This window comes from Petromyzon marinus, chromosome 11 (genome assembly GCF_048934315.1).
Source record: "Petromyzon marinus isolate PM22_M1 ecotype Great Lakes invasive population chromosome 11, UKy_Petmar_22M1.pri1.0, whole genome shotgun sequence".
In the NCBI taxonomy this organism is placed as follows: domain Eukaryota; kingdom Metazoa; phylum Chordata; class Hyperoartia; order Petromyzontiformes; family Petromyzontidae; genus Petromyzon; species Petromyzon marinus.
Window position 1 is genome coordinate 5,349,240 of NC_133677.1, and position 23,887 is coordinate 5,373,126.

At 42.6% G+C, this 23,887-nt stretch overlaps 1 protein-coding gene across 2 annotated transcripts in view; it reads right to left on the reverse strand.

Moving 5' to 3' along the window:
* Positions 1-23,887, reverse strand: part of LOC116941304 (dedicator of cytokinesis protein 1-like) — a 227,278-nt gene that overhangs the window by 183,828 nt on the left and 19,563 nt on the right. For both annotated transcript variants that reach the window (XM_032952216.2, XM_032952215.2), the window contains exons 13-26: positions 23,611-23,690; positions 22,661-22,786; positions 21,414-21,541; positions 19,996-20,094; positions 18,883-18,955; positions 18,670-18,773; positions 17,249-17,423; positions 16,035-16,132; positions 15,585-15,674; positions 11,996-12,096; positions 8,156-8,290; positions 5,105-5,216; positions 4,155-4,225; positions 2,981-3,087 (exon numbers count right to left, since the gene is read on the reverse strand). In XM_032952216.2, coding sequence (XP_032808107.1) covers positions 2,981-3,087; positions 4,155-4,225; positions 5,105-5,216; positions 8,156-8,290; positions 11,996-12,096; positions 15,585-15,674; positions 16,035-16,132; positions 17,249-17,423; positions 18,670-18,773; positions 18,883-18,955; positions 19,996-20,094; positions 21,414-21,541; positions 22,661-22,786; positions 23,611-23,690 — 1,499 coding nt within the window. The remainder of the gene's footprint in view (positions 1-2,980; positions 3,088-4,154; positions 4,226-5,104; positions 5,217-8,155; positions 8,291-11,995; positions 12,097-15,584; positions 15,675-16,034; positions 16,133-17,248; positions 17,424-18,669; positions 18,774-18,882; positions 18,956-19,995; positions 20,095-21,413; positions 21,542-22,660; positions 22,787-23,610; positions 23,691-23,887) is intronic.

The following is a 23,887-nucleotide window of genomic DNA, read 5'->3' on the forward strand; positions in this document are numbered from 1 at the left end:
GATTACGAGCCGTTCGCCCATAACTCTGAGCGGCCTGGGCTGTCTAACAATGGCAAAAAATAATGGTAATGGATGATGACTTTTTTTAAGCAATCCCCTTCGATCATCTGCAATGTTTAATATGGTTCCTCGCTATTTAATTTCAGATACGTTTATGTACAGTACGACAATGAACACATACGATTCAGGGACTGTGATTTATTACTTGTGATTCATGGCTTATCAATTGTTTGCAGAAATGGTCCTGAATATGGTTGGAATTTCAAGCACTGGAGGAGTGACCCTGTTATCTTCATTGATGGGAAATAAAACCACACGAGACTATATAAGTCTACAGTACAATTTTCAACAACAGGCCAATTGGGAATATGTTCAGCTGTTCCACTGCTGGATTATATATTTTTCCGCCTGAGGACGACCGCTTGTGTTGCGATCGAAACGTCGTGATTTATTTTATTTTATACCTACGTGACTTCACCGAAAGAACCAAAGAGTGTAGATTCCTGCAGTCATGAAAGCTTCAAATCAAGATTAAAATGTTACCTCTTAATTAGTTTAGTCACACAGTATCACATCTTTGCAAACCAATAACACCCATGCGTGCAAACAGAAATTTCAACAAGACACCGCAAATTAATTCATCATTGTCATTTACTCAAATGTTATATCAGCACGGTACTCCGTGTACCATGCACACTTTGTTTTATTAATGAAACCGCCGAGATTTTATTAGCGGTGGGGCAGCGGATAGTTCACCATGCCATGGATTACGCTTTCAAGTCCACCACCAACAAGCGACGGCACATCGACAGTCGGTCATATGATGGTCATCAATGTATATAAGTCCTCGAAAAAGGAATGGCCATCACCACCTCTGCCAGCAGCCACTTCAACAGCCACCACACACGATGGAGCTACTCAAAAAATGACGAAGCCGGGGAGAAACCCAAGGAATGGTTATCGGCACAAAACACTTTCCTTATATACGACCCTAAACAGACACATACATTTCACTCAGCTCAATGGAAAGAGGACTACAACCCAGACTTCTGCTTCATCACAAATGACAAGACAGGACAGCCACTAATTGATTCACAAACAGTGAAAGTAAATTTTTCTCAAAGCCAACAAAATCTATGGCCACGTTGATACATTCCGAAGGCCAACTAATCTGGCTCTGAAAAAGAAACCAAAGCCCAATTGAAGAACCTTGAGCCAAAGCCTAAAACCTTTGATAAATCAATACAAATTCTGACATCTGCTGCAAAAAAACTACATCCTGAGGGCATATCAGAATAGCCATATGCCATGTTAGCAAGCAGAAACAAAACGGATCTTTAAACTGTTCATTTGAACTGGTGCTCATGATAAAGGCACTGCATTGCTAGAGTCCAAGAAAATGTTGGGAAGATGTTGCTGGAGGCTTGGACTTCACTCACTCCAGCCATAAAGCCTGGCAGCTCCTGTGGAATCGAGGTGCCTCAAAATCAACAGAGCACTGATCACCATCACCCACAGCAGCTTTCCACAAGCTCACCCAAGCAAGCTGTCTGGGAAACAAAGCCCAATCGGCTTGAGTCAACTAATACAAGCAACATATCGAACCATGCCATATGCGCTGTCGCTAAAAAGTCCAAGACACCGGGATATGAAGGCCTGTGTCCTCAATTCCTAAAGAGCGTGCGACCGACAACGATGGCTTGCAAACCTCTTCACCGAAATCAACACCATTCCCCTGGAGAACATTCTGCTACCAAACATCTGCTTGGCATGCATATTGCAAGGGAGTTTACACACTTTCTTGCCAACGACAACCTTCCCAGCAACCATGACCTCAACAATTTACCTTGCCACCGACTCAAGTCCCGATCCCCCTTCTGGGATCCCAATGTCAGAATCCTAGAATCTCACCCAAATCCAGAAGAACACTGGCAAAACCGAGTGGAACAACACGGATATCCAGAATAAACCCTTCCTTCGAGACCCCAACCTTCCACCTCCTAGCTTTGACATTCCTCGAAAAACACTCGTGTAACTATCAACAACATCACAACATCGACAGGCCAATGCGCACATATCCTTCACGAAGGGCACGTTTAAGACGAGCCACACAGTGCAAATTGTGGCCATGAAACTCAAACTATAGACCATACAGTAAATGACTGTGGTCTTTCCTCTTCAACTGAGGACCAGCAAAACTACATGAACTTTCGACATTGGCATTTATCGCATCAACATATTGCCATACGCAAGAACATGAAACTGTGCCATTAACCTGGCCATCTGAGTTCAATTCCCAGCCACAGCTAACATCAGGGGAGAGTGGTATCTGAAAAAGTTTCTTGGGCGCTCCCTTCAACGTGCACTGACTAGTGTGGCGGTCAAGCAACCCACACGACCAACGCACTGCGTATGTGGGCAGGGGAGAGAGGCGTGACGTCAGCGTGACACACGGACGTTGCGGGATGCGGGTGACGTCATTAGGCAGATGTGCGCGGTGACATCACCTCCGTGCACTTGTCCGCCCATGCACCAGCCGGCCAGCCAGCAAACCTTTTTATATATTTTTTTTATTATGCTTGTTTTACCCAGGAAAGCCCCCCTGAGTCTCAATATTCTTTTTTCAGGAAGGCCTGAAAAAACGCACTGCATATGTGGGCGATTGTCCTATGTATAATCTCAATTAAGTATTTTGGAGGTAATATTTTCTGCATTGGCATATTTGGCCAATACCAGTTACATTGTATGCTTTTGTGAGCTATGGGAGAAAGCTGAAGAGCCTGGAGGAAACCCATACAGAAAAGGGAGGGAAAATACAAACTCTACAAATGCACTTGATTTGGGAATTGAACACAAACCCTTTTGCTGAGGCACCATGATGACCACTGCGCATCCCTGCCACCCAAGCTATAGTGGTGTTTGTTGCAGGCCCCTTGACATTGTGGACCTTAAAAAAAGTGTGGCATTGAAAGAGACTCACCATGGTCCTTGAAGAGAGCACTGTGCACGATGTCAGACATGCAGAGCTGCTTCTGGCGGATGAGTCGCTCGGGAGACACGCTGGACATAAACCTCACAAGCAGCTTGCTGTTTTGATCAAGACAGAGCAAGAGATATAAGTTATGATTTTATAACAATACACAAGACACCTTTATTCAAGGCGTCAGTTTTTGTGCCAGTTAAAAGGGTAAAACCTATTCCTATATCTTGTTTCTGGCAAAGGAGGTCTCATAATGTTAATGCTCACCCCGAGCCCTCAATACTCTGATAGTGCGCTGTTTTTGAGTTGTACGCCTTTTGGCGTCTTCTGGTCCAACACCAATGGAGACTAGGCTCTAAGAAAAGCTGTCTCGGGTGTGGACCAATCAAATTCAAGGACAGTGCATATTATTATTATGCATATTATTATCAGAGTTGTCTTTTTCTTTGCATTTTGACTGCTTGTGTTGTGGTTATTGCAAACATAATGCCTTGAATAAAGGTGTCAGTTTTTGTGCCAGTTAAAAGGGTAAAACCTATTCCTATATCCAGTAATATGTTAGAGCCTATGAGCAAATCGGCTCGAACAATCTCAACAGATATCGGGAGCCAGGCAGGGTTGAGCCTGGACATCTGTGGACATCTGTGAAAAAGAGCTTCATAGCTTCTAGGATTCCTCCAGTCTAAATAAAGATTCTGATTCTGATACTGCGTGGATGGTTGAACTCAACGAGTAAGCAGGTTGTCGTCGGGCTTGCAAGGCAACATTGTGGGCAGTAGAGCAGTGCAGCATAATCCACTGCTGTACTACCCTGTGCTCCACTATCTATGTTGCCCCGCCTCCACCAACCGCCATTGACGAGCACGGTGAAGTAAAATCAAACAACCCCCACGATTGGGACGGCATGGGGACGCCCTCAACCATCAGAGGATCACCGAAAAGGATGTGCAAGGACACGTACAATACTTTAGAAGTTTACGTTTTGTTATTTAACCACTTGAATAAATATTGATCTTCGCAAAATCATGGTGACACTGCCTTAAAAGCAAGGGGAGTGGTATTGACAAATGTGTTCAGTGTTCGTAGGCTTTGTGTTTGTGAACCAATGCCAAATGCAAGCAGCACATGTGTGTCGAATTGCAACGTTCCCCATCTTTTTACAAATGGGACTCACCTAAGCTCCACTTCTTTGAACACCTGCAGAAGGTCTGGAATGATCCTTGGGAGGTATTTCAAAGCTCCACCCTGAAAGACACGAGCATGAATGGGCAAAGCTCTTAAAATTGGCAATTGGGAAAAAAAAAGAGCCAACAACAAACAAAATACACTGTACAAGTAACCATCATACGTCATTAGTTGTTAGCGAGCAGATTTATATTTGTCCATAATAGTGGATTTGGGTTAGATCGCGTAAATATGTGTCGTTAAACCCGCCACCACCCGACACAGCCAACTAGTAAGGGTTGTCACGTAAACAGAACGTGCCAATTCGTCACTAGTACAGCACACCGGTGTGTTGGAGAGCCAAGCCACAAAATATTTGGTTCGTTGCCATGCTTCATTTTATTTGTTTTTGTCACTTTGATGACCCAGGTCACTCTTGCGAAATGAAGACTAATCCTGGTCTCTCGAGTGCTCATCTGGTTACACGAAATAAACTCTAAAACCTGAATAATGTTATAAATGGAACGTTTGTTCCATACCTATAAGTACACGTGTGTTTTTATACAGTTACGCAAGCACTCCCAAGGAATGTCAGAAGAAATTGCATACTACGGCGACTCATCCTTCATCATTCTGGCACAACGTTTCTTTTTTAACTAGAAGAAATTGTGATGTTCGATTAATGAAGTCACATGTTACCAAAGTGAGCGTCGACATCTTGAAAGTGCGGTCAAATGCATAATTCCTCAACGTATGTTACGTATTTAAGCAATTAATAACCGTGAGATACTTCGGTGAAACAAATTATCGTGAAATTGGGAGAGAACAACAAATATGCAATGTGTCCACAAGTGAAAATGTGGACTGCTTTTGTAACCTCGCTGCTCAGACGTGTTAAGGCACTGCAGGGCATTAACATAAGACAGCAGTTTTAAGTGTGAATGTGTCTTGCGGTGATACCTGAGCAAGTAGCAATTTGTCCGTCGAAGCATTTCTCAACATGTCATTGAGGGAAATGAAAACCTGCATAATTGACTTCTCAAACGCCTCCTTTCCTTTGCCTTCATAAAGCCTGCATTGAACAAATACAACGAGGAAACAAAAAATAGGAGCAATCAATTCAATTCTAATACACTTAACCACACGAGCTACAGTGGAGGAAAAAAAGCGTTTGATCCCCTGCTGATTTTGTACGTTTGCCTACTGACGAAGAAATGATCAGTCTATAGTTTTAATGGTAGGTTTATTTGAACAGTGAAGAGACAGAATAATAACAACAAAAAAATCCAGAAAAACGCATGTTGAAAATGTTATAAATTGATTTGCATTTTAACGAGGGAAATAAGTATTTGACCCCCTCTCAATCAGAAAGATTTCTGGCTCCCAGGTGTCTTTTATACAGGTAACGAGCTGAGATTAGGAGCACACTCTTAAAGGGAGTGCTCCTAATCTCAGCTTGTTACCTATATAAAAAACACCTGTCCACAGAAGCAATCAATCAATCAGATTCCAAACTCTCCACCATGGCCAAGAGCAAAGAGCTCTCCCAGGAGGTCAGGGACAAGATTGTAGACCTACACAAGGCTGGAATGGGCTACAAGACCATTGCCAAGCAGTTTGGTGAGAAGGTGACAATTAATTTTGATTTAAAGCTTTCGTGACTGCAGTAATTCATATTCTTAGTTTTTTCGGTAAAGTCACGTTGAAGAGAAACAACAAAATATATATAAAACAATAAAAAATTCTCACGACGTTTCGACCATAACTCAAACGGTCATCATCAGATGATTTTTTATTGTTTTATATATATTTTGTTATTTTGTTGTTTCTCTTCAACGTGACTTTACCGAAAAAACTAAGAATAAGGTGACAATAGTTCGTGCGATAATTCGCAAATGGAAGAAACACAAAAGAACTGTCAATCTCCCTCGGCCTGGGGCTCCATGCAAGATCTCACCTCGTGGCGTTGCAATGATCATGAGAACGGTGAGGAATCAGCCCAGAACTACACGGAAGGATCTTGTCAATGATCTCAAGGCAGCTGGGACCATAGTCACCAAGAAAACAATTGGTAACACACTACGCCGTGAAGGACTGAAATCCTGCAGCGCCCGCAAGGTCCCCCTGCTCAAGAAAGCACATATACATGCCCGTCTGAAGTTTGCCAATGAACATCTGAATGATTCAGAGGACAACTGGGCGAAAGTGTTGTGGTCAGATGAGACCAAAATGGAGCTCTTTGGCATCAACTCAACTCGCCGTGTTTGGAGGAGGAATGCTGCCTATGACCCCAAGAACACCATCCCCACCGTCAAACATGGAGGTGGAAACATTATGCTTTGGGGGTGTTTTTCTGCTAAGGGGACAGGAAAACTTCACCGCATCAAAGGGACGATGGACAGGGCCATGTACCGTCAACTCTTGGGTGAGAACCTCCTTCCCTCAGCCAGGGCATTGAAAATGGGTCGTGGATGGGTATTCCAGCATGACAATGACCCAAAACACACGGCCAAGGCAACAAAGGAGTGGCTCAAGAAGAAGCACATTAAGGTCCTGGAGTGGTCTAGCCAGTCTCCAGACCTTAATCCCATAGAAAATCTGTGGAGGGAGCTGAAGGTTCGAGTTGCCAAACGTCAGCCTCGAAACATGAATGACTTGGAGAAGATCTGCAAAGAGGAGTGGGACAAAATCCCTCCTGAGATGTGTGCAAACCTGGTGGCCAACTACAAGAAACGTCTGACCTCTGTGATTGCCAACAAGGGTTTTGCCACCAAGTACTAAGTCATGTTTTGCAGAGGGGTCAAATTCTTATTTCTCTCATTAAAATGAAATCAATTTTATAACATTATTGACATGCGTTTTTCTGGATTTTGTTGTTGTTATTCTGTCTCTCACTGTTCAAATAAACCTACCTTTAAAATTATAGACTGATAATTTCTTTGTCAGTGGGCAAACGTACAAAATCAGCAGGGGATCAAATACTTGTTTCCCTCATTCTATATTGTGCAATGCATGGAAACTCAGGGTATACCTTTGGCTTGTTTCAGAATGAGATTGACCTGATTTTAGCAGAGAGAAAAATCGGTGTTGCTTCCGTGAATGGGTACAATTGAAGTTCGGAACGTGACTCGATAAACAGAAAGTTGGATTTTTTATATTCATGATGAGAATTTGCAAAATGATGCATGAATTGCAATTATGTTCACGAATTGATTCTTATTAACTGTTTGCTTACGATTAGTATCAACAGCATCAAGGTACAATTAATGATTTCGTGTTTTGATGTCTGTATCGTATCACAATCAAACAATTGTGCCAGAGCAAGAGATACGAGAATCGATTCTTATCCGGCATTGTGGAGCTGTGGTGCACGGTTTTAAAACCGGCACTTTGGGGGTAAGGAGATTGGTGGTGAAACTCATAAACCTCCTGCGTTACGAGGTGGCCAGGAGACATTCATATATACAGATGATTTGTCAACCCATCTGTGTGGAGCTTTGTACATTTTCCCCTCATATCCGAAGCGGGATTTATCCAGGTACCCCAGGTTACTCCCACATAAAGCAAAATATAAATATGCTTAAAACGATCCTGGCCAAAACATCCCAATGCCGGATCCTCTTGAATGCAAATCTCAAGACTTGGTGGGAACATGAGGTGTTGTAGCCTTTGGCTGTGAAGCAAGCAGGATATCGCAGCACAAATATGGATTCCTGAATGTGTAACTGTGCAGAGCTTTGAGTGTTATCCCCTTATTGTGTGGGGTTTTCCTTGAGTACTCTAGCTTCCTCCCACGTAAAGTCAAATGATATTTTTTGGAATTGGCCAAACATCCGAATGCAGGACCCTGCTGAAAAAAAGTATTGAGACTGTGTTGCCTTTCTAACGAAGCAAATGTCTTTTTTTATGATCATTCTATATTACTGAACAAAAAAAGTTTACAGGTTAGTGAAAAGTGGGAGCAGTTTCTGTTTGATTTGTTATGGTTACACAGCTGCCCTACCAACTTACTGCCCAAAGAGAATCCTGGACGCAACAATGAACTTGAAAATATACTCCAAGGCCTTCATGATTTTCAAAAGGTGGTCTCCGTTTTCCATGGTGGTACCGTCAGTGATCTTTCTCTTCAAGACTTTTGTGAGCTTCCTGCAAGAGCCAAATTAACACGTGCAAATGTTAATTTTGGTATCGCTACCGTGGTGTTAAGAGAGCGAAATCCACTTTGAAACAGGCTCACCGTATTGTATTCTCTCCCAGAGTGCACATCAGCAGCTCAGTCATATATTAACCCAGTCATATGAATCCCTCTTTGCCGTTTAGACCATTAACCTCAAGTAAAATTTCTGATAGAGTTTGTATGCATTCTAAGTAATGAATATGTCCATGCAGAATGCATGTGGCGTAAGCATTTTAACAAATGCATTTAGCAAATATTATACACCTAGTAGGTAATGCTATTTTTCACCATTATACTCACACAAGTAAAAGAATATAAACTAAATGGTAGAAATGCGTTAAAGGAAAGCTACAGCCCTGCAATTGCTTGATCATGTCACCGCTGGCAAAAAGGGCCTCCATTAGATGGAGCTGTAGAGAGCATCCCCAAGGGCGTAGTTGGCCCACTCGTACACACTGGCCCGACGTCTTGGCAGGGGTGAGAGTACCCACACTTTAACCCACTGCACACGGCCTGCCGAGCGATGAACCGAGGTGAAGGCATATATTCTGATGGGACGTAACCAGAGTACAGGAACATTGTGGCATATGCCAGTGGCATGCTGCTGCTGCTTGTGTAATGATGAGTTACAGCGGAGTTGCAATCCAGAGGTCACTGGTTCGTTCTTCAGGCACGGCAGCAGTGGAAACAATGGGCAGGTTTCTTAATCTCCCTTGACTCTGACCACCAGAAATGTGTAAATGGGTATATTATAGGCAGGCTGAGAAGAACGGACATTGCACACGCGTAGACGTCAGAGAGCACCGTGTTGGAAAGTTTAGGACACACTGACAACAACGTTCAACAATGAACATAAAGGAGCCTTCGCAGAAACTCCCTGAGATATCTAAAAGAAGACCATCGCACTATTCAGCATTTGCTTTAGGGCATGTTGGAAGATGTCAATTCCATCAGGACGTCAATAATTGGCAAACGAGTAGTTTTAGGATTTAAAATATAATCTTCATGTGATCACAGTTTAAGGTATCTGCAACGGTATCTTAAAATATTAAACTCAGCTGCTGTTGTGCAACATTAATCATGAATCTCGACAACTCTGGGAGGTTTGAGGATTTCATGAGCAGATGGAACTCCTTGAGAAGTTTAAAACAAAGTTGATGCTATGGACTTTATGCTGTATGGCTGGAACCGAGAGTATCAGGCTCGTATTTGAAATAGATCAGACAGCTTTGACATTAAACTTTCAGAAACCTCCTGCCATGTGCCACGTACAGTCTTTGGATGTCACACTGGCTTGGTTTGTCAGCGAGGAATATGAAGGGATTTTTTTTCCTTTCGGGATTAAGATGCCTCTACATTCTATGCAAAACACCTTTTGTAGCCAGGTTCATTGTATTTTGGCACATGACAGTTTCATAACAAACCTGACACAGTGAATAAATGATAATAGAGTGCGCTGAGGATAATGTTTCTCGGAAGGTAAGCTGAAATGAAGCGGCACGAACACGTCTTCGCTTAGGAGATGATGATGTCGCATAGCGAAGGGACATTTACTTCTCTGCAGATGAAAGTGTCTACCCATATAATCACACTGCCTTCACGAAAGAACAACGTGAACGCGTATATTCGGATCCGCTGTAACATAATATCATGGTCTGCACAGCATTAATACAAAAAATGTAAAACAAACATCCATATATACTTTTTTTTACATGACAAAGCTCAAAGTATAGCATTGATGCTTTTAAAACGAGTAATTTGTGCATGTCTAAAATAATGCAAAACTGATCAAACGGGCAATTTAAATAAACTTGCATATGACAACATAACCTTTCGGCAAAATGTGTTTTCAGTCTCAATGCATACGCCAGTCTTTTGGCACGATATACATCAAACGCAAAAACAAACTTCATTACGTTTCTGTCTCAGCTGAACCAAACATTGACCATTGGATGCAACCACTCTACCACGATTCATCGTGTGGGTGGAGAGATGGTGCAGTGGTTATCGCACTGCGCTTTGACCCCAACGACCCGCGTTTGATTCTCGGCTAAACTAACTGGCACAGAGAGACCTTCATCCAGAAGTGGATTGACAAAAGGCAAAACGGTGTTATTATTATTGTTATAATTATAATCACCCATTATAATATTCATACAATCAAAGGGAATTCTACCAAGTCATAAAGGATCGCGTAGTGGACTTCACAATTCAGACAGCGCTCTTTCAATCTCACAGCGCGGCAGTTAAAACAATGCTGCATCCAGCAGGAAGATCGGTATACCACAGTTCGTTGATTGGCAGGTTGCGTGTGATGGGTGTAAAGTGTCTGTAACACTGTCTCTCCACGATGTTTGACCATATCATGCATCGAACATCAATGCACTCTGACAGGAAGCATATCACTGCGTTTTGCAGTACCTTAAGTGCACTTTTAAGTGTATTTGCGGGCATCAGTGCCAAACACCCATATGTAACATGTCCCGGCTATCACTGTGTTCGAGCAGAATATCCATAAAGTTCAAGAGTATGTAAGTTTACATTTAAAAGATAATCACAGCAGAAAAAATGTGTTCATTCAGTGTTTTAACACTTCACATATTGGGAATTATATTTGCCTAAATGTTTAAAAAGTATTAGGGTACCATCAGCTTATACTTCTTAGCCCATGGCATTTTAAATCATGACATACACACTAGCCATGTAATGATCCACCCCAACCCAGTGATTAGATGGATTAGCCTAAAGGTACCATTTGCATGCACGCAGAGTTGAATATAATTTGCATATAATTTGCATAAATATAAAATAAGTTCTAAGCCACGCAGTTGGATGCATCTATTGTGAATGTAAGACTCGATTGTAATTGACAAATTCATAAAAAAAAAAATTGCATGCCTAATTATAAAAGTCGACTTTGAAAATTAACTCTGAGTGCTTCCCACATTTCAGGAACACTTTATTGGAAAGATAAATGGCTTCAAAGTGTCTCCACGGACTTGCACTTGGCTTCATTTCTTAACATTAGCTGGGAGCTGTCCAGGGCTGAGCTCCAGAAATACTCCCCCTCCCCCCAATGTGCAGGCGGGGGAGTATCGCAAGGACCCAAAATATTCCACGAGAAATTAAGCCCTCGATGTGCATCAGGCAAAGTACTGAGGTGTGCTTTTGCTTTCATTGCTTTACGAGCAACACGTACGGGGTTCCATCGTTGATGCAAGACCACATGGACTACTCACACACACACACTAAAGAACATGTATATGTCAACACTTCTGTAATTCTTGTCCAGAAACAAAACTGCGGTAAATAAAAGTCAGTGCACAATCACAAAATAACAAAAACTCAACACATCTGTCAATAACATTAACATTGCCTTTAATATGTACAATGGGTGATCTTTCTGGAGATAGCCCTTCTTCATAAACCGCAGTGAGAAATCTCACTGCTATTTACCCACTGCCCTAAGGGAAAAAAATATATATAAAAGATGAGGTTTTGTACAATTCCCAAAACTTTTGCTTTCAAACATATATATCAACAAATATTTCCCCCCCCCCCCTTTGAGGGTAGCATTATATTGATGAATTGTGTTGCGTTTTTTGGCAATTGTTGGAAGCAAATTCGGCTCCATCTGTTCAATGCTTTGAGTAGTCGGGGAAGTACACACTTACTCGTACGCCAGGGTAGCACTGAAGTGTTGTCTGATGTACGCCTCCAGCACTGGGTTAAAGTGCTGGAACTTCCTGTCTGCGATGAGCCCAATAATGAAAATCTGCAAGGAGAAATTACAACAGTTAAAAGGAAGCGCTGGTACACACCGATTATAAGGCTGTCACTGTGAAGCTGTGCTGGTGGGTGCTGATTTATTTCCAAATTATCTCGCATCTAAATGGTTTGCATAATACATGAGCAATATCACTGTTACGTTTCGGTATTTTATCGGCAAATACATACATTAAATGAATTTGCGCTAGATTGCAAAAGGCTATTTGTAAGGGGGAAACACTAATTAAATAAATAGCCTACAGGTTCAATGGCCTACGCTATCACTTGCACACTCGCTTTAATGCTTAATCTCGCGTATTGTTTAATTGCAGGCCGTTGGCATATTGATGTTTGCTTTTATTGAAAATCAACACCTTCTAACAATATTAAAGCCAGATATTTTACAAACACAAGAGGTCTTCCAGCAATCACATTTTTTTCTGTCACGTGTGTTTTTAAGGAATATTTTCTATTTCGAACACATGGTTGCTTGCCCAGATGTCAGATTAATTGTGCGGTGAGAAACAAAGAGTTATCACGATTTTAAATAAGAGGGCAAAAAACGTATATGTCACAAACAATAATTTCCCTCATTGTTTAACAGAAGTGACTGCGTTAAGGACAGACTGTAACGCCAAGTATTCTAAATGTTATCGGGCACTGACATAAACGCAACTGACATGAGCTACTCGTACTTTGTAAACATCGAATTCTTACCTTAAAAGATTACATATCCAGCTAGGGATATTCAACCGTGGGTCAAATTATAATCATGGCCATGAATACTGCACAAACGTAAATAGAAAGCACACACCTATACATCCAATGCCAGACAATTACCAATTAACGCCGTCTGTGAAATATTAAAACACTTGAGGTGGATTATAAAATGTTTCACTTGTTAATCGTAGGAAAGGGTAATGAGGCTCCATCCGTTGAAATGCTAAACTGCCGTTAAGAATGTGTTCCCTGTAGGAAAGCACGAGTAATAGTCGCATTGCGCAGCTGCAGGGCAGCCATGTATACATAAACCCAGGCGACAGTTGTTAGTGAATGCAGTTGGGTTTTGATCTTCGCTGCTAGCATGACCACAGTGAAGGATTTGTGGTAAACAAAGCGATTTATCAAGCGGCGTTGAGGCAAAAAAATGGACCAGATGGACCGTTCCTAACAAGAGCCGAGCCACTGCAGAGGTGAAACAAGGTTGCAGGAGAAAAATCATTGCGCCAGGTGAAAAAATATATATGCTACCACATTGGGAAGAGACTAATGAATCACCTCTGGGAGCACAGAAGCAGTGATAGCTAAAAACGTATTTGCATTTGCTAATTTAAATTAAGCAGTGTAGAATGTTTAGTTATGCACTATAATGGTGTTAAAGCCTTTATTTAACCAACATTGCATCTTTTGCAAGGGAAAGCTGGGTTAAAACCCAGTGCTAAACAAATGTATAGCATTTGAGCACAGGACTGCAAGACTGACAGGTATTTATTTTTAAGAAGCTACAAGAATATGATTAAAATGGGATTACTGTTATTGCACAAGTTTATATTTTTTTAAACTATCCGATCGTAAAATATCACTATTATCCCTTCAGATGTTTTTCTCCAAACAGCACGTGGCAGGCTTGAACAACTATTCCAATATAACCAAGATATGATATATATGGTAATAGTCTACTTGCAGATAGTGCATTGACGTGATATCAGTTCCCCCGTGAATGCGATCTGTTATTATTTAAATTCTCACCACTCTGAGCAGCGGGCACTACATCCAATGTTTCCGTTTTTTTTATATTGCCAGCGGTAATCTATATATATGGAAAATTTGTGAATGTGTCTGTTCGAAATGTTTAGCATACTTCCCAACATGCAATAAACTTGAAATTTGGCATGTGGGTAGCTTCCAGACTATACACAATGCAAAAAGTATAAAAATAGCCTTTTGAATTTTGGGGGCGGGGGGGGGTAGGCAATAATGGATATATTTTGCACGGCAAGTGAGCGGTGACGTCACATCTGTGATGTCACCCGCATGCGGCAGCGTCACGCAGCGTGCCTGCTGACGTCACGCATCCCCCCCCCCCAACCTCCGCGTAGGCCGTGTATTAATCCAAGACAAGAATCCAAGTCTCGGGCGAAGCCGGGTAGTAAAGCTAGTTGCTTATATGAATTGGAGAAGGAAAAAGGCTGTTAGAAGACCAACAATTATAAATGTTACAGTGGTGTGGCTTATATTCAGTACAGTGAGATATTCTATGTATATAAAAGTCAAATATTGTGTGTGGGTTTGTGTCGGGGTTTGTGTGTGGGTTTGTGTGTGTTCGCGCACTTGGCCCTCCAACGGTGGGGTTTACGTAAAATAAAAATAGCCAGGTACCACGCCGTAAGCCTTGCCGTGAGCAAGCGCTATTCCTTTTTCACATCCGTCAACTTTTAATTAGTTTAATTAGCGATTTTGTGCGATTTTTGTGTGCTATCTCTTTATTTATTTATGACGCGTGCACGACCATACCAACTCACGCGCCTTTGGTGGGGGGGGACGGCCCATGCCAAGTCACACGCCTTCGGTGGGAGGAGGACATTTTCTTTCGTGTTAAAAATGCTGTAAAAATACACTAAACGCTGAGCTTAAATCTTCACTGTGTGATGTCCCCCCCCACCCCCGATGTGTTCAGTTACTACTATATACAGTCGCTAGATGCTACCACTATAGGCCGTAGATATTACTGCAGAGCGGCCGGGGAGATCTTGGCTGGGGGGGTCAGGGGTAGCAGCCCAGCCCCAGCCTGCCAAGGTGCCACCTCGGCCGGCTGGACAATCTAGGCGAGGCCGGAGGCTTTGCACGGGACTAGGCCTCACCACGCCACTGTCAGGTGAGTACTTTGTGCTATAGAGTCGATAAATACTGATATAGAGTCAGCATGTACTACTGTAGTGATAGCAGGTACCACCACAGTCGGTATGCACTGCTGTAATCATAGCAGGTGCCACCACAGTCGGTATGCACTGCTGTAATCAAAGCAGTTACCACCACAGTATGCATTGCTGCAGTGAAAGGAGGTACCACCACAGTATGCACTGCTGTAATCATAGCAGGTACCACCACAGTATGCACTGCTGTAATCATAGCAGGTACCACCACAGTCAGTACGCACTGCTGTTAGATTATTAAGAGTAGTTTTGAAATATTTTTAAGACCCGGGCACCGCGGGGTACTTCCTGCTAGTGTCTTATAAAAAGGGAAATATCGATCCTGAGTTTTACAAGGGTGGTAATTTCAATGACTAGCAGGTACCACCACAGTATGCACTGCTGTAATCATAGCAGGTACCACCACAGTCAGTACGCACTGCTGTTAGATTATTAAGAGTAGTTTTGAAATATTTTTAAGACCCGGGCACCGCGGGGTACTTCCCGCTAGTGTCTTATAAAAAGGGAAATATCGATCCTGAGTTTTACAAGGGTGGTAATTTCAATGACTAGAATTTCTTACCAGTGCATCGAACACAAGCTCATCGTACTTGTCACTTTCAGAATTCTCCATGGTGATGTTGAACAGGGCATCAAGAGTGTCTTGCAAAAACTGTAAAAAAAACACTGTATATGTTGAAAAACAATGCATTTGCATTTACATTACATGCTTCTGTGATGTGACCGTTGGCATACTGGATGTAAAATACATCAGTGGCAAGCAATATCTAAACCAGTCCTGTGCACCCCAATCCACCAACCAGCATTGAGCAGTGTGGTGAATTATGGACACAATAACAGTCATGATTTACATAGCATGTGGAGTCCTTCATGCAGCAGTCCATTAACACAGCACTAAATGAAAGTTAACAATCGACATTACATATGCATTAAACCATTGGGCGGGAATTAATCCGATGCAGTTACATACCAAATCTATATCACCTGATACAAGAAACGTCAATTACGTTACCTTTACAACTTCTTCTCCATCCACATTCATGAGCTTCTTCAGATTCTTCTCCAGCTCGGCAGGGTTCGAGCGCCATTTCAATAGGCCCAAGAGATCAACTACAGCATCGTCGGTCAACACAAAGTGGAGGAGACGAGGAGACACTCAGAACAGTCCATTTGATTATTTATTGTTCCTGTAAGCGAACCGGCCAGGTGGCTCAGCGGTAGAGTGAGCGGCTCACAATCAAAAGGTTGCGAGTTCAATTCCTCGATGGCGATTAGACTCAGCCCATCATCATTGTTCACATTAATAAAATATGTACTACTTTGTGGGGAAATCACTAGTGGTTGTCCTATCAAAAGACTTTCTCCCACCACAGGAATGTGGAATTTAGACCACGTTCAAGGATGTAAATCGCATATGAGTACTGCCTCAATGCTCATTTGAGCAAGAAATCACTTTTGAAATCACATCCCCATGCAATTTATTCAATAACTCTGGCAAGATTTCAAAAACATATTTTTCCCACGCAGCTTTGTTCGTGGCTGTGCTGCATTCAGTCCTCAAGAAGCTCCCAGCACGTGCAGAGAAACGTCACGACGTCGTGCCGACAAAACGCACGGCACGAACCAAGAACAAACACAGCAGAGTTCACATTGTTGCAGACGCAACATGTACCTCGTGGCTCACTTTGGTTACAGGGCTCAGGTTTGCTCAGTAGTACACTGGCACAAACAAGAGAATGCAGGTGGCAGAGCAATCAGATTTAGCGCTGCAAAGCTGTGCCCACCATCTGTGACGGAAGCACCCTCCCCTGTTTGTTTATTAAGCAAGATTAAATTAAGTGTATTTATATAACTTAGCCTTTTCACTTGAAGTGAATATGCCGCATTTCTTTTATTATTTCTTCTCAGTTATTTGACACACTACCATGTATAATCTGATATGTACGAATGTATGTATCATGATCAGCTGTTGCTTTTTTCTATTTTTAAAGTTGCCATATTTATAGCCAAATTATGAATGCTTTAAAAGAGAATTTGCCATTTTTAACGAGAAGTTATCAACGTTATGTTCCATATTTCATTTAAAGCTCCTTTGCCCGCCATTGCTGCTATATTTTTCGCGTTACGTTTCTGCGCGGCTGTAGCGCATGAGTCGCTTTGCATTAAACTAAAAAAACATTCAATCGTAGGGCCATTTGGTTTTCGCACGCCGAGTTTGGCCCTCACAGTTCTGGGTGAGCTTGGTGGAGCAAACGAGCGTGGAGATGAGAAAGCGGTCCTTGCTGCTGAGCGACAGGCCGGAGCCAGAGCAGGCCTTGCTGGCAACGTTGTCCTCCACCTGCATGCGCGTGGAATGCAGCTCCTGGTATGCGCTCACCTCCTCCATTTTCCGGCTGTCACCCTGCATCCACAGCCCCCCAGGGGGCACAAATACAGCGGCAAATTGCAGATGTGACGTCTGCCCGGTCTCTGGGCAACTCCCTCCATCCATTTCCATCCTGATCCTGAGCTTTATTCTTCATTTCACTGCGTGACCCTCTCTATCCCCCCCTCCCCTCAACTACCTTCATGTGATCAAGCAGCATCAATATATTCCTTCCAGAACTTCCTTAATCAAGCTTGCACCTCTGACCATGTGCCCAATCAGCAATGTGTGTCCAATGGACACCTTTTCTGGAGTGTTCAATCAGACTTCTCCTTTTTGCCCTTACTCTTTCTCTCCATCCAAATGGTTTTCTCCACTCGACGCCATTCCCACGTCTCAAGATTTTCCAGTGTATGTGGGAAATGAAATAGATCTGCTTGAAAGCAAAAGTGGTGCACAAGCACAAATAGTAAAAACTCAAGACATTCGTCAATAAGACTGCTGAATCAGCACCTATTATATTTGTTTCCTTTTAAGGCAGTGTAATTGACAAAAGTGCTGAGTTATTTTGTTATCTGCGCTTACAAGCATGGTGGCTGGGACACTGGCCCTGATCATTTCGAGTTAATAAGCGCAATTGTTCACAAAAATAAATGGGGTGTCGTTGCCGCAGAGTGGTTTACTAGCTGCACTACAAACCCTGGTGACCTGCATTTTTGATTCGCACGCTCGGCTAACATTAGTGGCGAGCAATATCTGAACTGGCCCTTGGCACCTCTCCTTCACCAACCCGCCTTGACCGGCGTGGGGAAGTATGATGAAAATATTCCGAACAACCAATATGGTGTGGGGATGTATGTGGAACTTCTTTCACACCGTACATAGCCAACCATGCTAATCTGAGGTGTCAATTGACAAAGGACTGATAATAATACGTATTATTAGAATAGTAACGATTTAACTATATATATGTATGACTCAATTATTATTTATATTCATGATTATGTTTTCAGACCCTGCTTCAATGCAATCGCCATTGTCCGCACTGCCGCTGTTTTATTCAGCACACTATGTTCACGTATTCTGAATGCATAAACGATTGCATGGATGTACAAGTGTACCAAGCTTGACGTGACATGAAACGGCTCCTGTTAAAATTCCAGCTCACCGGCTTGGCTCGGCAATGCCTTACTGGGTATATGAACACACACAATGCTACACTATACTCACAGAGTGTGTCCACTCATGTAGGGGCATTGTGCACATGTAACCCACAGTTTACCTTGTAGATGAAGAGATCGTGATTTCCATCTTGAAGTGTAGTCCCATCAGGCCGCATCAGTTTGACAAAACACATGGCGAAGTTTTTTTCACTTCTGTCTTTTGCTGTTGGTGTACGAGGACAGACAGAGATGCAATGCCCGGCAGATGTGAAACGTTTAATATAGCGACGTTAAACTCCAATTCCCCGAGTCGTGTGTTAGACAGCACTTACAGTCTTGGGACGAGCGGTGACGGAATGTGAATCTCAAGTGGCTTCTGTAAACGTCTTCGATAGGAACAGCGACCTGGCGAACAATCGGCAACAATTTTCATTTTACTCTCAATCTGCGTCGTGATTATTTATGTTTGGAATAGATCATGTCAAATCAGATAATTCGCAAATTCGGTGTTTGTGATATTCTCATAGCGCAAGGCTCTCCCCGAATGCACTTTGTCTAATAGACATAGTCTGCAGTATATTCACAACAGGCAGCGATGTTTCAATGTGGTTTCGCCCAATATGGATAATTCTTATGTTATTTGATGTTCATATAGAGTGCTTTAGCGCAAGGCGCTTTACACATCTTTAAAGCGGTAACCAAAATCGAGTGATGGAGATTGCAAGGGCCGTGGATTGAGTGACCATAACAGAGGTCACGTGGGGGTCACGAAAGGGCTACAGGGGAGGGACAGAAAGGAGTGGAGGGATGAGGAAAAGAAAGAGGAAGGGAATGGAAAGTTTTCAGAGTTGGACCGTGACACATGATGATCAACGTCCAGGCGGCGCGTAATTGTTTGGTTCATACAAATGCAGCGTTAACCATGCACGTATGCGTGTACGTTGAACTTCTTTCACGCCGTATATAGCACCGCGGCAGCTGCTGGGCTCAAAGCGGAAAACTCGGCAACAAGCGGCAAAGCGCACTGCCGCTCGGCCACATCACCGACCGTTGTGATTTTAGAAGTGGATTGTAATAACGATAGAAACATTAAACGTGCAAATGTTATGCACTTGCAACTTTTTTTTTTTACCCACGGCACACCACGGGATGTAATGCATGGAAAAGGAAAGAGAAAAGGGAAATGCGAAAAGGGAAGAGAGAATGGGAAATATGAGCAAATTGATGGAAAAAGAATGGAACAACGTGGGAAGCACATGGTTAGCATGAGGATAGGGAGGTAGAGGCTACAAGAGGGCCTCCACGCTGCATGGAGGAGCGTCTGTTTTCACAGGAGGCAGGGATAAGGGAGGAATTCAGAGTGGGGGTGACCACACAGAAGTCACGTGATTAATGGGAGGCTTGAGCTGATTTAGATATATACAGAAAACACTCATTCTTCCTACCTTGACAGTCTCAAACCACTTGGGTTGCTTCACTTGGTAATATACAATTGACTTGTATTCTGTAATGGGCTGATCACCAGCACCAATCCAAATAACGTTCTAAATATGAGAATACATTAAAAAAATGCAAATATTTACATTAATTACCTTTGAAAGCAAATGTGGAAATATTCAAAACGTAGCTTTCTGCTTATTGATGAGCAAAAAACTAATGAATTACAGCATAATAATGTACCACTGTATACTGTAGGTAACAAAAATATAAGGTATGAAAACAACTATAAAGAGCACAAGTTGCAGTTTCAGCTGTCAGTCGGTCACATTTACTCAAAGTTATTTGATGGTGGCCCGAGACCACAATGTACTTATTCAGGAGATGCTGATGGTTATTCCGAAATGCATAAAGGCTGGGCGCTTTTCGTGCATGGTTTGATATTTTTGTTTTCAAGTTGTTACGTATAACTTAGGTTTGTTTATCTTCATATTCGGTTTCACGAACCACGAACAAACATCTTCCACGGCCGGTCTCTGACGCATGGGGAGTACATCGATCGGTCCGTGAGTTTTCCAAAAGGAATCTTTGTCTCACGGTATGAGACGAATTGGAATAAATCGGCCAACACAAGACCAATACACACGAGCACACTGTTCTGATACAAGCAACACATCATTAGATTATATTTGTGGGGGGGGGGAGGCAAAGGACAACTTTTGATACAAGCACACTACTTTGTGTATATGCACAGATGTACTTGCTCCCAAGCAGGGTCGGATTAAGATTTTGTAAGCAACTGGCCTAAAGGTACTGTGAGGCCCCCCAGTAATATTTTCAAAAGGAAATCAAAGTTAAAGAAATATAAAATGTATTTTTGCAAGGCTGACAACAAATAAAATTCAGCATTCACAAATGAAATAACTTTTCACTTCATCTCTGGAGGCCCTCCAGCGGGCAGAGGCCCCTGGGCTACAGCCCCGAAGGCCCGTGCCTTAATCCGTCCCTGCTCCCAAGGGATGTGCTTATAATATCCAAATTCTGCTGTGTGTATATATATACAGAGTGCTTCAAAAACAAATGTTAACACTTCTGAGAATTTGCAACAATACCACAAGAAATCTGCCTCCGGGCTGCAGAAACCACCTGCAGAGGATTTCAGGCATGTGTTGACAATGATGGTGAACAAGTGGAGACTCCTTGACTTTTTGAAGCTATTAACATACATGTGTTATCATGTTACAGTGCATTATCCGTTCTTTTTCCATTAGAAACGAAAGTCCCATGTAAGTGTCAACATTTTTTTGAACCACTGTGGTGTGTGTATGTGCATATATATTTTAAAAAAACGAGGTGCACTTAGCAGAAAAAATAATCTGCATTTTATTAAAATGTAATAAAAAATTGCGGGCATGTTAACACTCACTTCCAGGATTTTTCCAGTGTCATCGCACACGACCATCGTAACCTCCACATTCTTCTGTGTGGTTTTGCTGGAGCCCTTGTCAAACTCTCCCTGAACGAGCGTGATGTACACGTCATTCCTCACATCGCCTGGAGGTAAATAGCAAGGATGGGCACAGGAACACTCGTTTGCTTTGTCATTTTAAAAACAGTAGCTCTGCAAATGGACCGGTGTTCAATATGTATGTAAAACGGCTGGGGGGTGGGGGGAATGGCATGGATGATACATTAATGGTTAGGGAAACCAGGAGCAAACAAAACAAATGAAGCAGGATAAGCACCCAGTGTAGATAAGAACATATTATCAACATCCACTCCACGGTGATGTAGTGTGTATTCATATTTGCATTACGTTCAGCACTGGATTATTAATGCCGTGTGCTTACAAGTCCTTGTCTACATCGTCTTAGCTGGGTGTATTGTAAAGAATTATACAATGGGAGAACAGCCAGAAAGTGATAAGACCTTGGTGCCGACATTAATTTTTGGTTGCAAAAGCGTTCTTACCATATCACCATAACACTGAAGGTATATTTGCCCAATATACTCTATTCTCTGAATGATTATAAGAAGCGCCAGGAAGGAAGACGCACCTATAACATGCGCTCTGTGTCACACATTTCAACCATAAAACACACCCCCAACTTTGATTAAAATTCATGGAGGGGGGGGGAGAGGGGATAAGGTGCATCTTATAATACGTACGTAGCATACGGTATTGTTTTAACATGAGGGAAACAAGAAGGACAATTAATAGACTATAATTAATCAGGTGGTCGTGCATGCCTGTAATCCAGCACTGTGGAAAGCAGCAAGGGTTGGTCATCACACAAGTGTCACGAAACTCCCTTCCCGTGCCCATCGAGGAACCATATCCTGGCTCGCCAGCAGATGGCAGTACTGCAGGCGGTCTAATCACCATCTATTGCCATCTGTATGAGGATAGAGTGTTGCACCCTCGCCAGTGTGAGTTTTCCTCCGGGTGCTCTGGTTTCCTGCCACTTGTATGACAAACACTCATCACTACATGGCTGAAAACATCTTAAAATAAAAACCCCAATGCAGGACCCTCCCGAAAAAAGGGTCCTACAACTCAGTGTGGCTCTCCTGGATACCTTTTTTAAATTATTTTATGCATTAAGAACGTGGGAGGTTTTTTTTTTTACTTCTGTCTACAAGTACTGCACAAAAGCCGAGCTGAAGACAAACCGGGCATGATGATCTCAGGAAATCCCATCTTGCGAGCGATGGCCGTGGAACGATCGATCAGGTGAGGAAAATCTTTCTTCACCTGTTTGATGTCCCCATTCAGCATCTTCATGGACACCCAGAGTCCTTGTTGGAAATTTTACACAATGTTACATTATTTACGCTTCATTGAAAACGTTTATAATTCACGTTGCTCTCACGTGACTCACCTCTCTCATAACTCGATAACTGTAAAAACATAAAATGCATTTTTAAACATGTTGCGGATGCAAGCACTGAAGGAGCAGCCCTCTGCAATTGCTTGCTCCCATCATGCTGCAGGCTCACAGCATGAGGAAGAGCTCTATAGAGCCATTCCCGAGGGTATTTGGCCTACTCTTCCATGCTGGCCAGCTATATTAGAAGACGTGGGAGCACCCACACTTTACCCCCGCCACACGTGACCTTCCAATACATATTCTCGTGCTGTTCCAGTGTTCATACTGCGAGGGGTACAGAGATGGGGGGGATTGGGATTTAAGAAACCTGCCCCATTGTTTCAACTGCCACGCCGGGAAATTGAATCTAATAGCTGACCTCTGGATTGCAAGTCCAGCGTGCTCATAGGCGGAGTTTGACTTATATATTTGGGGGTGGGGGCAGGGGTTTGCTTTGTCCCTCACATTAGGAATCGCGGGGTGCATATAATTAATTTGATTTGTATCTTAATAGTAAACTACTGAAAATAAATTAATAAAGATGCCCAGTTTGTGAGGGACATTGCCCTCCCGTGCCCCCCCCCCCTCCTGCAAACTCTGCCCACGAGAGTGCTAACTATTGACACCACAGCAGCATTCCCTTACATATGTTAAATATATAATGGCTGCAAAATGAAATAGCTTTGCTGTATAGCGGAGTAATCATAAATCAAACTTTAACAATCAAGTGCCATACTGTACAGAATGCATTACCGAGGCCTTTGGCGTTCACTTCTTTGCCAGAAATGGCCTTGTTTATGATGTTTTGAAGAAAGTCATTTTCTGCAGTCACCCTGGTTTAAATAAATAAAGAAAAACATCAAAATCACATAATACAACTTAAATACACACACGTCTCCGATTATGTAATAATAATTGACACTGTGGGGTAAAAGCCTCCCCCCATGTCATGATATGTGATTAATAATACAACAATGCACAAGTCTCTGTCAGTCCACAACTCTACACTGCGTTCCTCTTGGGGTTTGTT